General features: G+C 36.3%; 2 protein-coding genes and 1 pseudogene across 2 annotated transcripts; 1 reads left to right on the top strand and 2 right to left on the bottom strand.

The window, feature by feature from the left end:
• Positions 1-711: 711 nt before the first annotated feature.
• LOC120151821 (protein LURP-one-related 14-like) lies at positions 712-1454 on the bottom strand (the record flags this gene model as incomplete). Its single annotated transcript, XM_039164164.1, has 2 exons — positions 1118-1454; positions 712-957 (listed from the first exon to the last, which is right to left on the bottom strand). Coding segments are annotated over exons 1-2 (477 nt in total), but the record flags the coding sequence as incomplete, so codon positions are not given.
• A 4940-nt stretch (positions 1455-6394) lies between these two features.
• Positions 6395-8935, top strand: LOC120151739 (probable leucine-rich repeat receptor-like protein kinase IMK3). The gene is made up of 2 exons (XM_039164110.1): positions 6395-8155; positions 8224-8935. The coding sequence occupies exons 1-2, from the start codon at positions 6412-6414 to the stop codon at positions 8844-8846; spliced, it is 2367 nt and encodes a 788-aa protein (XP_039020041.1). The 5' UTR covers positions 6395-6411; the 3' UTR covers positions 8847-8935.
• A 373-nt stretch (positions 8936-9308) lies between these two features.
• LOC120151776 lies at positions 9309-11493 on the bottom strand (annotated as a pseudogene).
• Between the last annotated feature and the right edge of the window lie 856 nt (positions 11494-12349).

The raw sequence follows: 12349 nt of genomic DNA, 5'->3' as shown, positions 1-12349 counted from the left end.
AAGCTCCATCTGACCTCACATTCCCTCGACGGTCAATAATCCTACGAAATTGCAATCAATCGACGTTTGTACACCGCGAACCCTATGTTAAAAGTCACAACTCCACGCTATCCCGACAGTCAATCAACAACAACTATAAGACATATGATTAGGAAGATGGAAGGGACTACATCATCGGCGGTGGCGGTTGTCGATAGGTTATGGTTAGGGATTTAGGATTTTTAGGGATTTAGAGTTTTTTTTTTGTAATTGAATAGAAATTAGGTTTTTTTATAAATATAATAATATTATTAGTATTTTCAAAAAATCAAAATTACAAAAATGTGACACGTATCACTTAACGGCAGTTACGGTCCGAGCACCTAAAGTAGTTACGTTTGTAACGTTAGGCACCTATATGATTCAAAAAATGTTAGGGCACGTATTTGGAGAAAATTATATAATTTGGACACTTATTTTATAATTAATCCTAAAAAGAAAGAAAACTCTCCGAGTTGAAGATTATATGTTTTTGTTTCCCTGCATAATCACCACCACAGCTACAATGAAGGCATAGTCCACCTCTGCATTAACTTTTATTTTGAAACTCTCTCTGCCCATAAAGCTTTTCCATGTGCAACTGTGCTTAACCTGTGATTTTATTATTACCACAAGTAATACGGATTTAGACCATACCATCTTTAAATCCCATGTAAAAGCCAAATTTAATACCTCGGCAATGATCGAGTTCCCTCTCCGAACTTTGCACGAAAGAGAAGCAAATCCAATACCCCTTGTCACATGAAAATCGCCGGCACCCCGGTCGTCCCTGCTACCTAAGTAAACATCGAGGTCTCGGAAATGGGAACCACTCGATCGTTTTACGCGGAAGAGAAAGTGGTTCGAATCCGAGCTTTCGCCTTCGTGAATTCGCCATTCCTGTTTCCACGAAATTGGATTCTGCAATTTTCCGTTACCCTATAACGTCATTCTTCATTAACCAGACATGGATGCCGACTCAAAAGATATAAATTATAATTAACGATAGAGAATAAGAAATAAAATTAGGTGATCAAAATATAACTTCGTCCCGGCTCGTGTGATCGTGTCGTGTTTGGAATTTCCGGGCCTTGCTGACCTGCTCGCGTATAGTGATGACGGGGAAGCCGGCGGGATCCGACATAACCCTTCGCCGCTTTAAGTTCCTGGCACCGCCGTCGACTCGAAGCAGAGTGTTTCCGGTGCTGTCGAAAACATCATAGTGTGAACTGTAAGGCGATTGTATTTTCTCCTTCACGAAAAGCTCCGTCGTGTATGGGAGACAAAACCGGTCCCCGACAACCTTGATCATTACATCGTTACTCGCCATGTTCCTGAATCTGTTCACAAATTCTTTGCTAAACTGAAGACTGAAAGCAGACCGGACACCGGAGGCTGAAACCTTTATTTTATTTCCTGGAAAATGAATCTCTTTGAATATGGGAAACATAAATATATATATATATTAACATATACGTACGCAACTCTATATATATATATATATATATATATATATATATTTGCTTTCAGCTAACTCATTCCTTGAAGTTTAACAAAATTATCACATCAAACATACATATTACCTTTGACAATAGAAAAAAATAAAGAAATAAAATAATAAAATAAAATATAGATAATGTGTTATGGTGAATTACTCCTTTAGAATTGATTCTATCTTAATCATTAAAATTTGAAATGAACGACGACTTTAAAAATTAGGATAAATTATGTTTTTAGTATCTAAACTATTAGTTTTGGTCTGTTTTAGTACTTAAACTTTTAATTTTTTCAAAATCATACCTAACGTTTAGTTTTCATTTCATTTTAGAACCATGTTGATAAAAACTAAATTTTATTTTATTACCTAAACTATTAGTTTTGGTCTCTTTTTGTACTTAAACTTTCAATCTTTTCAAAACTTAACGTTAAATTTTGAACGGGTACTAAAATGAAACAAAAACGAAAGTTTTTTAACAGCATGCACTAAAATGAAACAAAAAATAAATTTTAGGTATGAATTTGAAAAAATGAAAGTTTAGATACTAAAAATGACTAAAACTGATAGTTTAGATACTAAAATCATAATTTACCTTTAGATTAATACAATGATTTTAAATTTATAAAGTTAAATAAGGGAGATGAAATTAAAAAAAAAACCTTTTCTTATTAAAAAATCGGTGAAAAAAATTGGACATAGTATGCAAATGGTCCTGACTATATAGGATGTTATTTTGTTGAGTTATTAAATTATTAAAAGTTATAAAATGGTCTCTTGAATATAAGGCGTTGCTTTGATGTTGTTGACCATCTTCGTCGTCCCCTTGACCAGCGTTGTTTGCTCTTGATCTCTGCGCTCTTGGTCGGTGTCGCCATTGTTTGTTTACACGGTGCTTTTAGGGTTCCAGAGGACTTGTTCTTGGACGAGCAGGAGCCTGCGAACTCGGGATTCCTCTCCTTCCCTGGCGGGGGCGCCTCCTCTGCTGCTGCTGCGGCTGCGGCAGGCCCTGCAGTTGCCTCACGCGTGTGAACAACAGGTCTTTCAAGCATGACATGCTTATGATTTTTTTTTTTACTTCAATCTCTTATGGAAAATCGAATAGGATTTACTTTAGAATATTCAATCGTTGCTCTATATGCATTGTTTTGAAAATCGGATCGGATCGGTCGGTTCAACCGGGAATCGTTGTCTAGTCCGGTTCAATTTACACCGGTTGAACTGTTATTAGTGAACCGGCCAGAATCGCTGAACCGTTCGAACCGGATCGGCTGAAAATCGAAAAAAACAGCCAATTTTGTTTTTTTTTTTTTTTTAAATTAAACCAAACGACGTCATTTGTTAAACGAGCTAAGTCGAACTCGAGTATTACTGAGCTCGACTCGAACTTGAAAACTTTAAAAGTAAGCTCAACTCAACTCAAACTCACGAGCTAAAAATTATCAAGTTCAACTCGAACTCGAAATATAATATTGAAACTTGAACTCGAAAAGTCTTGAACTAAAAAAAATTAGAAGCTCGATTGAAGCCTAAAATTCGAACTTGATTAAAGTGAAAAAATAGTTCAATCAATGCTCACCAAAAGACTCCATGATTTTGAATGTCAAAATACCTCTATTATTTATAGAAGTTAGTTGATATGATATTCTATGTTTCTTAGCCATGTGAGATTATTTTGTTCTCATATTTTTACTCTTTAGACTTTTGGGATGTTTTTCTATGTTTCTTAGCCATGTGAGATTGTTTTTTTAAAAAAATTAAATCATTTTGTTATGATTTTTTTAGCCCCAAATTTATTTTTTAATTATAATTATATAATTATATTTATTATTTAATATGTTTTACCTTAAATATTATGTTGTAGTTAATTTGAATCATTTTGTTTCACTTGATTTTATGGTTTTTAACTTATATATGTTATGATTTGATTTAAATATGATTTGTGATATAAAAAATTATTTTTTATTAAATATTTTTGATATTTTTATTTAATTTTTTAAACAATTATGATGTCGTCCGGTTCTTCCGACCGGTCGGACCAGTTCGACCGATTGAACTAGTGAACCGGTAATATGGCCGGTTCGCTAACCGGTCCGATTATGAAAACCATGTCTATATGTCCTTCTTATGTAGATTTGAATCTGAACTTGGATTAAGAGTTAGATCTTTTTGTTGTTTTGATTTGGATTCTGTAATAATTTCTTGGGAAATTTGATTTTGATGAGATTAGATATTGTTTTAAGTCTCTTACTACATATAATTGTATTTCTTCTCCTTTTCTATTTATTGTTGAGACTTTTTTAAAAGAAAATAATAAATTATATTCTTATAGCATCAATGATGACAATTTACTTAATACAATCAGGTTCATTCAAGAAAAATCAAATCGGATTGGAGTTCGATAAAGCCCATTGAGCCAGTGTGTGAGCTGCTCTATTTGCATCCCTGCAAACATAATGTACTTTGAAAGAAGAATTATCATCAAGGAGGGAGTGAGCCTCATTGAGCAACAATTCGATTGTAGACAAGTCTTAGGTCTTGTTCAACATTATTATTTAAATAATATGTAATTCTACACATTATAAACGTTATATATAATAACAAAATCGATAATACACTATTATTAAGGTTAAGTAGGAACGGAAATAACAAAATCGATAATACATTTTTTTATAAACGTTAAGTAGAATTATCGATAATAACAAAATCGATAATACATTTTTTGGTAAATTATTTGCACTAATCTAAAATATTATTTCATCCGGTTGAAATAATAATATTTCTGGTAAATTTTTATTGATTTTATTATTTAAATAATAACAAAATCGATAATACATTTTTTTAACTGTATATTAAGGTTGTCGCACGTAATCATTTCCCACCTTACCCTCGTATCAACCAAAAGCCACTTCCTCGAAATCCTCACCCACCATCAAAATTTGATTTTTTTTTCTATTCAAAACCCCAATATTTAAACATCTTTGTCCATTTACCTTTTGAAGCGAAAATTCGGGAGTTCTACTGTATATCAACTTAATATAATATTAAAGAAAGATTTGATCAAAATTATTATAAACAAACATAACATTTCAGGTTGCTGAGAATCTAAAATGTTATTTTTTTATATATATTTTTCGGGTGCAAACATTCTTCGTAACATTTTAGTTGCAACTGAAAGTCATCTTTTTCATAACATTTTCGGTTGAACAAAAAAATGTTAAAAAATTGACATTTTCAACCTAAAATGTTATGTTGTTTATAACATCTTCGGTCGTGTCTTTCCTTGATCTTATATTAAGCTACTGTAAAAAAATTCATTATTAAAGTTCGAATTCTGTTTTAATTATCATTGGCAGTGATTATTAATCTCTTATTAGAAGATATATGGTTAAGTAGAAATTTGAATATCTTTTTTTTTCATTTTAATGTGGAATTAATATAAGCAATTTAAGCTAAAATTGAAATGAAGTTATTGATAAGACTCAAACTTTGATTATTATTGATACAATCAGCTGAACTAACCACACGGACTAACCTTTGTCAATTGTAAACGCCATACCAACATTTGATTAGCAAGATAAATTTTAGGGTAAAGTACACAAATGGTTCCTTATTTGATACGTTGTTTTATTGAGTACTTCGACTATTACAAAATAATCTTTCAATTATAGTTATTGTTTTGTTTAGTCATTCGTTTATTAAAAGTTACTAAATGGTTATCCGATAACTCTTATGCTTCAAGTTTGTCTTTTTCTAACAAAAAAATCGATAATTTTTCAAGCTAGATGTTAATTTACTGATTGATATATAATAAAATCATATTTTAATGTTGTCTAGTGGCATCGTCATTGCTTTTAAGCACTGGCTCGACAACATAATGTAAATAAGTTAACTTCAAACTCAGATGGTTTCCATTTTATAAATAAAAAAGGACGAGTTTGGGACATCTGAATAGTTGAGTGATGTTTTTTAACTTTTAATAGTCGGAGGACTCAATAAAACAATATACTAAGTCAGAAGATCATTTTGTAACTTTTAATAGTCGAATACTCAATAAGGCAATGTCTTATGGTCGGAGATCATTTGCGTATTTTATCCTAAATTTTAATAGAAAAAAATACATAAATTCTCATAAAATTATTATAAAATATATTTTTAATATTAAAATTTTTAAAAGTTATAAAATGATAATTAAATTTATAAAATAATTATTATACATCAAATAATGATAAATCTTGATAAATTTATAAATTTTAATGATTATTTTATAATTTTTTTAATTTCAATAATTTTTTTGAATAAGTTAAGGTTATTAACAATGTAATATTTGTTTTAGATACCCTCAACATTAAATGTTCAATCACTCATGCTATAGTCGTTGGTGTTCGAACCCATAAGCTTTAGGAATAATAATAATTTATTTAATCACTGGAGTAATTTGGTTCGTGATTTTAATTTCAATAATTAAAATACCATTTTAGTTTAGTTTAAAAATATGATTCAAGAAATTATATTTAATACATGTTGAATCAGAGTACTATTATAATCCTCTGCAGGTATCTCTTCGGTAGGTCCCATTTCAAAAAAAGATAGCCGTTATAAGAGGAGCGCCAACAGCAATAAAAACACCCCATTGTTAGTACCCCCAAAAAAAAAACTAGCCGTTAGGCTAAGAGCCTCTGTTCCCTTATTGCATCTTCACCAGACATTTGTCTGCTGTTAAGGTTTTTTTTTGGTCCCAATACCAAAAGATTCTCTCTTACAGAGATCTTCACGTGGTGCTTCCCCAGTAAAACCCCACCTCATGTTAAAACTTCATTTGATGATTTCAAACTTCACTTAACCTCCCTTCTTCTTCTTTTTCTTCTGTTTTTGTTAAGCTCTTTGCCACTCATTTAATGGCAATACAGGAACAGAAGGACAAACCAAAGGGTATTTCTCCTTTTACCCACATTTTCTTTCTTCTCCACCTGCTTCTTGTTTGCTTCTTCATCGAACAGGTTTCAAGTGATCAAGGCTGGGACGGTGTTGTTGTCACGGCAGCTGACTTCCAAGCACTTCAAGCGTTCAAGCAAGAGCTGATTGATTCCAAAGGGTTCTTGAAAAGCTGGAACGATTCCGGCTATGGCGCTTGTTCCGGCGGTTGGGTCGGGATCAAGTGTGCAAAGGGTCAAGTCATTGTTATTCAACTTCCATGGAAAGGATTTGGTGGAAGAATCACTGAGAAAATCGGTCAGCTTCAAGCTCTTCGTAAGCTTAGCCTCCACGATAATCTCCTTCGAGGATCGATCCCTCGAGCATTAGGCATTCTTCCTGATCTTAGAGGTGTTCAACTCTTCAACAATCGGCTTTCGGGTTCGATCCCTGCTACATTAGGCTCATCCCCTTTGCTTCAAACTCTTGATCTTAGCAACAATTCACTCACCGGTGTAATCCCTGAGAGTCTTGCTAATTCTACTAAGCTTTACAGGCTCAACTTGAGCTTCAATTCGATTTCTGGATCGGTTCCGGTTAGTTTCACTCGTTCGAGTTCTCTTATTTTCCTTGATCTTCAACACAACAACCTTTCTGGTCCAATCCCAGATTCTTGGGGTCACCAGAAGCTTTCTAGGCTTAGAAATCTAGACCTTTCTCATAATGCAATCAATGGAATCTTGCCTGCTAGTCTCTCCAATCTTTCTTCTCTTGTTGTTTTGAACCTTGAAAGCAATGACCTTGAAGACCAAATCCCAGAATCCATTCAAAATTTACATAACCTTTCAGTTCTTGTTCTTAGGAGAAACAAGTTGAGTGGTCCAATTCCAGCATCTGTTGGGAACATTTCCAGTTTGATTAAACTTGATTTGTCTGAGAATAAGTTCATTGGTGAAATTCCATTTTCTCTGGCAAATCTCAAAGGTCTTAATTCTTTCAATGTCTCATATAACAACTTATCTGGTCCTGTTCCAGCTCCACTGTCTCAAAAGTTCAATGGAAGCTCTTTTGTTGGGAATATTGAGTTATGTGGGTATAGGGGATCACTTCCATGCCCTTCTCCTGCACCTTTACAAAATCTACCTTCTTCGCCGTCGGCGAAACCGAGACATAAGAACAAAAAATTGAGTACCAAAGATATAATCTTGATTGGTGCTGCTGCCCTTCTCATAGTTCTTCTGGTCCTATGTTTGATTCTTCTGTGTTGCTTGATTAGAAGAAGGGCTGCATCGAAAGGAAAAGACGGTGGAACAACAACCCGAGCCGCTTCCGCTTCAGCTGCAGCCGCAAGAGGTGAGAAGGGGACTCCGCCCTCCGCCGGTGAAGTCGAAGCAGGAGGAGAAACTGGTGGGAAACTAGTTCATTTTGATGGTCCCATGGTGTTTGCTGCTGATGATCTTTTATGTGCCACTGCTGAGATTATGGGGAAAAGTACTTATGGGACTGTTTATAAGGCCACATTAGAGGATGGGAACCAGGTAGCAGTAAAGAGATTAAGAGAAAAGATTACCAAAGGCCAAAAGGAATTCGAAAGTGAGGTCAATCTGCTCGGCCGAGTCCGGCACCCGAATCTTCTCGCGTTGAGGGCTTATTACTTGGGGCCTAAGGGAGAAAAGCTTCTTGTTTTCGATTACATGCCTAAAGGGAGTTTTGCAACATTCCTTCATGGTAAGTAAAATTCAAAGTATTTAGAATAATTAAAAGCTTATGTGTTCTAACATGGATTCTTGTGGCAGCTCGAGGGCCTGAGACACCGGTTGATTGGCCGACAAGGATGAGAATAGCAAAAGGTGTTACAAGAGGGCTGGTGTACCTTCACACTCAAGAAAACATCATCCATGGGAACCTTACATCAAGCAATGTCTTACTTGATGAGGACACGAACGCTAAAATAGCCGATTTTGGACTTTCTCGTCTAATGACGGCTGCTGCAAATGCGAATGTAATTGCGACTGCAGGAGCATTAGGTTACCGAGCACCGGAGCTTTCCAAGCTTAAGAAAGCTAACACAAAAACCGATGCCTATAGCCTTGGAGTCATCATCTTAGAACTCCTAACAGGGAAATCCCCTGGAGAGGCAATGAATGGAGTGGATTTGCCACAATGGGTTGCCTCCATAGTCAAAGAAGAGTGGACGAACGAAGTGTTTGATCTGGAGTTAATGAGGGATGCATCTTCCATCGGTGATGAGTTACTCAACACTTTGAAACTGGGTTTACACTGTGTAGATCCATCGCCATCGGCAAGACCCGAAGTTCAACAGGTTCTCCAGCAGCTAGAAGAGATCAGACCAAACACACCTGCCAGTTCTGCACCTTCTGGTGATGATGGAGCTGGAGTTCCTTCAACAAGCGAGTGACAAACAAGGGTTTATATATTAGGCATTAGAGATTAGAGAGAGTAATTTGATTCTTTTATTTTTACAAGATATCTTTAGCTATTAATTTTGAGTCTTTCTATTCCCTGGAAAGAATAGGTGTTGTTTGCAATTGATTCAGTAGCGAAAAGATTGTTTTTCAATTCAAATATTTGGCCTCTTTGAAAGCATGCATACAGCATACATACACATACATACATACATGCATGCATGTTTATTTCTGATATGAAAAGAATACAACAGTTGTCAGGAAACAAAGAGGAGAATACAACTATTTTTAATGTTTTCTGTAATGAAAAGAATACAGCTATGGAAACAAAACAATGGAACAGAGGAAACTAGTTTCCCTAATGCAGAAAAAAAATGACAAAAATACTGATAGAAGGAAATTGTAATAACCCTTCTTGTTGGTCTTATGATTATCACTAATTATGGTGTTTTTGGTGATGATGATGATGATGAATTCTCTCTAACATATAGGCAAATCTGAAGGCGGTGGCTGTATGATTTGTAATTCTCCAACTCCATTTTCAACAAGGAATGCCATTGCCAAACCCCAATTGATATGAACATCCAGGTGACAGTGCATTAGCCACACTCCTGTTATTCCCAAAACAGTTTCAATAAATGAAAACATGAAGCGAATGATTCCGTTAGAGAAAAAAGAATAGTTGAAATGATGTTTTTACCTGGATTATCGGCGACGAATCTAATGACTGCCCATCCGTTCACCGGCACTCCGACCGTGTTCCTCAAAGGTGGATCAACAAGATTGAATTTAGAAGTATCTGTTTTAGGATTGAAGTTCCCGAAACCTTCTGCAACGATATAGAAATCGTATCCATGCAGATGAATAGGGTGGTTCTCTGGTGTCACAATGCTTGTGTCTTGAATCACGATTTGTACCCTTGAACCATACTTCAGTTTGTACAACTTGGTTCCCGGAACCGGTTGAAAGAGCGATCGGCTCACGTTTCCGGTGTAATCGAATTTCAGTGGAGGGGTTCCTGGGAAATCTGTGGTGAACACCCCTGGAATTCCTTGTTGGTGAGCTTGTAACAAAGAGAAGTTCCGTGGGAGAACGAACGAGACATTGTTCATGCTTGCTGTGAAACGTGTACCATTTGGTCCTTGGCAACGACTCTTGGGGAAATTCTGTGGGCAGTTGTTGAGTCCAAGACCAACTGTGAAGAACAAGCTTTCGTCGATATCGGTCGGGACTTCAGCCTTTTCTCGACTTCTAAAGCTTTGGCTGAAGGTTGTGACAGAGTTGGTATCATTGTAGGCCGGTAAAGAAGGCATGATTGGATTGGCTGCCTTGCATTTTCTGGTATTGCAGGAAGCCGATTTGTATTCAAGAATGGCGGTGGTGGTCGTGTTGTCGAATGCTGCATTTTGCGCACTTTGATAGGCTCGAGCCGCCATGTAATACCGAGACTGTTTCTGATCACCTCGGATCAGAACATCAGTGGTTTGACCAGGGCCTAACATGAGGACAGAAGTGGTAAAGGGTTTGGTATAGGAAGCATCAGCACCAACAATAGTGAGCTTATGGTTTGCTACTTTGAAGAAAAGTGGTTGGTTCAAGGCGGCGTTGATCACTCTGAGGAGATTCGTCTCGCCGGAGTCGATGGGAACTATTGTAGTCCCTGTAAAAATATAGGAAATTCAAGTTTGAATTTCAGTTATTACGGTTAACACTCGGTTTGAACCAAGGGAATCAAGGAAATTACCTTTGGAGGAGCATTTATAGAGATCACCAGGTTGGCCATTGATGGTATATGCATCAGAGACATTTGGAGCTGCCCCTGTTCTTGTTGCTTCCCTCACAACATCAATGGGGTTTGCATCCCACCATTCACCTAATCATAATCATCAAAAGTACTTAACATTTCATTTTAATCACCATTCACGATTCAACTCTAAACGGAGTTGCAGATGCTAAGATGTATATTACCGAGAAGGATTGGTGTTTCGCGTTTCGGCTTAGAGAAAGGGTACGATTCACCGTCTCTAGGACGGATGATGAGAGCCCCATAAACTGTGGCTCTAAGCCATGAACTGTGAGCATGCCACCACAATGTTCACTCTTGGCCTTGAACTGTAAACCTGTAAGTGTAACTTCCTCCCGGTCTAATCGGACACTGAGTCACAAATTCCGGTCCGTCCACCCATCCCGTTCTCATTTGCCGAACACCATGCCTACATGCCAAATGTGCAAATAACCATATGTTAAAAGAAAGTAATAACCATAAGGATGATGGCATGAATGCATGAATGAATTACCAATGGATGGTGACATTATATCTGGCTTTGTTGAGAACAAGAACTTCAAGGGTGTCGCCATTGTTGATCTCCAAGGTGGGTCCAGGAAACATTCCATTGACAGTGATAGTGTTGTGCGTCTTGCACAGCCGCTTCACTTTTGTTGCCTCAACCTGTTTCATTCAAACAACCAACACCAACTCTTTGGTTCAAATCATATAAAAACAAATCAAGATCAAAAGAAAGAAACGGAGACACATACAACAAATTTATGTCTATGAACTTCAGCATTTGCAGACAACGCAGAACAAATGACAATGAAAACACCAAGGCAAACGAAGGAAAATGTCCTGAAAATCTCCATTTGATCAAAGCTTGGTTAGCTAAAAGCTTTGCCTCTGGCGATTTGAGTACTGATTTGAGACATGGAAAAAAGGGTATTTATAGAAAGTTGGGATTTTTGAGACAATCAATTTTCAGTTAGTTTAGGTCAAAAGTGTAGATTTATTAGGTGGCAAAATGAAGAGAATTTGATTGTGTCCAACAGCAGATGCGTTAACGACATGTCTGATGGAGACTTCAACCAGCCATAGGTTGAAATGAGAAGGATTGACACAAGACGGTTGAGAGAAGATCTGTGTAAGAAAATGTTTTTTCATATGCATGTTTGATCAACCACAAAGGATCTCATTTTTCATTTGCATTTTGCATTAATCATAGTAAAACACAAGCTTTTGAGTGCGTGTATTTAATACGGACACGTGTAGTATTTTCCAGATTTTTCCTAGTCGAATGATTGAGGTTTCATATTTATGTTCCTTGAGCATTAAAACAAGAAAACCTTTGTTCTTTCGATAATTTTGTACTACAAATTAAAACTATATATATATATATATATATATATATATATTTAAAGAAAAGCATAAACATTTTGAAATAACCCAAAACTTTGAAAACCTTCATTTCAACCTCTAAACTCACGCCGGTCATCAGCCTTTGCCGTCGACGAAGTTCCACACAACCTCATCTCCCCCGATGACCAAAACCCCCATGAGATCGTGAAAAATCGACGGCGAATCAACGTTTTATACCCCGCGAATCCTAGAATGAAAATCGCAATCTCACGCGATCTTGACGACCAATCGACGACAACTATGATGGCGTATGACTAGGGGATGGCAGGGACTACATCGACGATGGTGATCGTGGTCAAAAAGGGG

The sequence above is a fragment of the Hibiscus syriacus genome, unplaced genomic scaffold (genome assembly GCF_006381635.1).
Source record: "Hibiscus syriacus cultivar Baekdansim isolate YM2019G1 unplaced genomic scaffold, ASM638163v2 tig00111069_pilon, whole genome shotgun sequence".
In the NCBI taxonomy this organism is placed as follows: Eukaryota; Viridiplantae; Streptophyta; class Magnoliopsida; order Malvales; family Malvaceae; genus Hibiscus; species Hibiscus syriacus.
The sequence above is the reverse complement of the archived record's forward strand: the minus strand, read 5'-3'. Positions and strand labels throughout refer to the sequence as shown.

Coding starts and splice junctions, on each gene's coding strand:
- LOC120151739 (XM_039164110.1), top strand. CDS start 6,412: ATGGCAATACAGGAACAGAAGGACAAACCAAAGGGTATTTCTCCTTTT. Junction 8,156..8,223: donor TTTTGCAACATTCCTTCATG/GTAAGTAAAATT, acceptor TTCTTGTGGCAG/CTCGAGGGCCTGAGACACCG.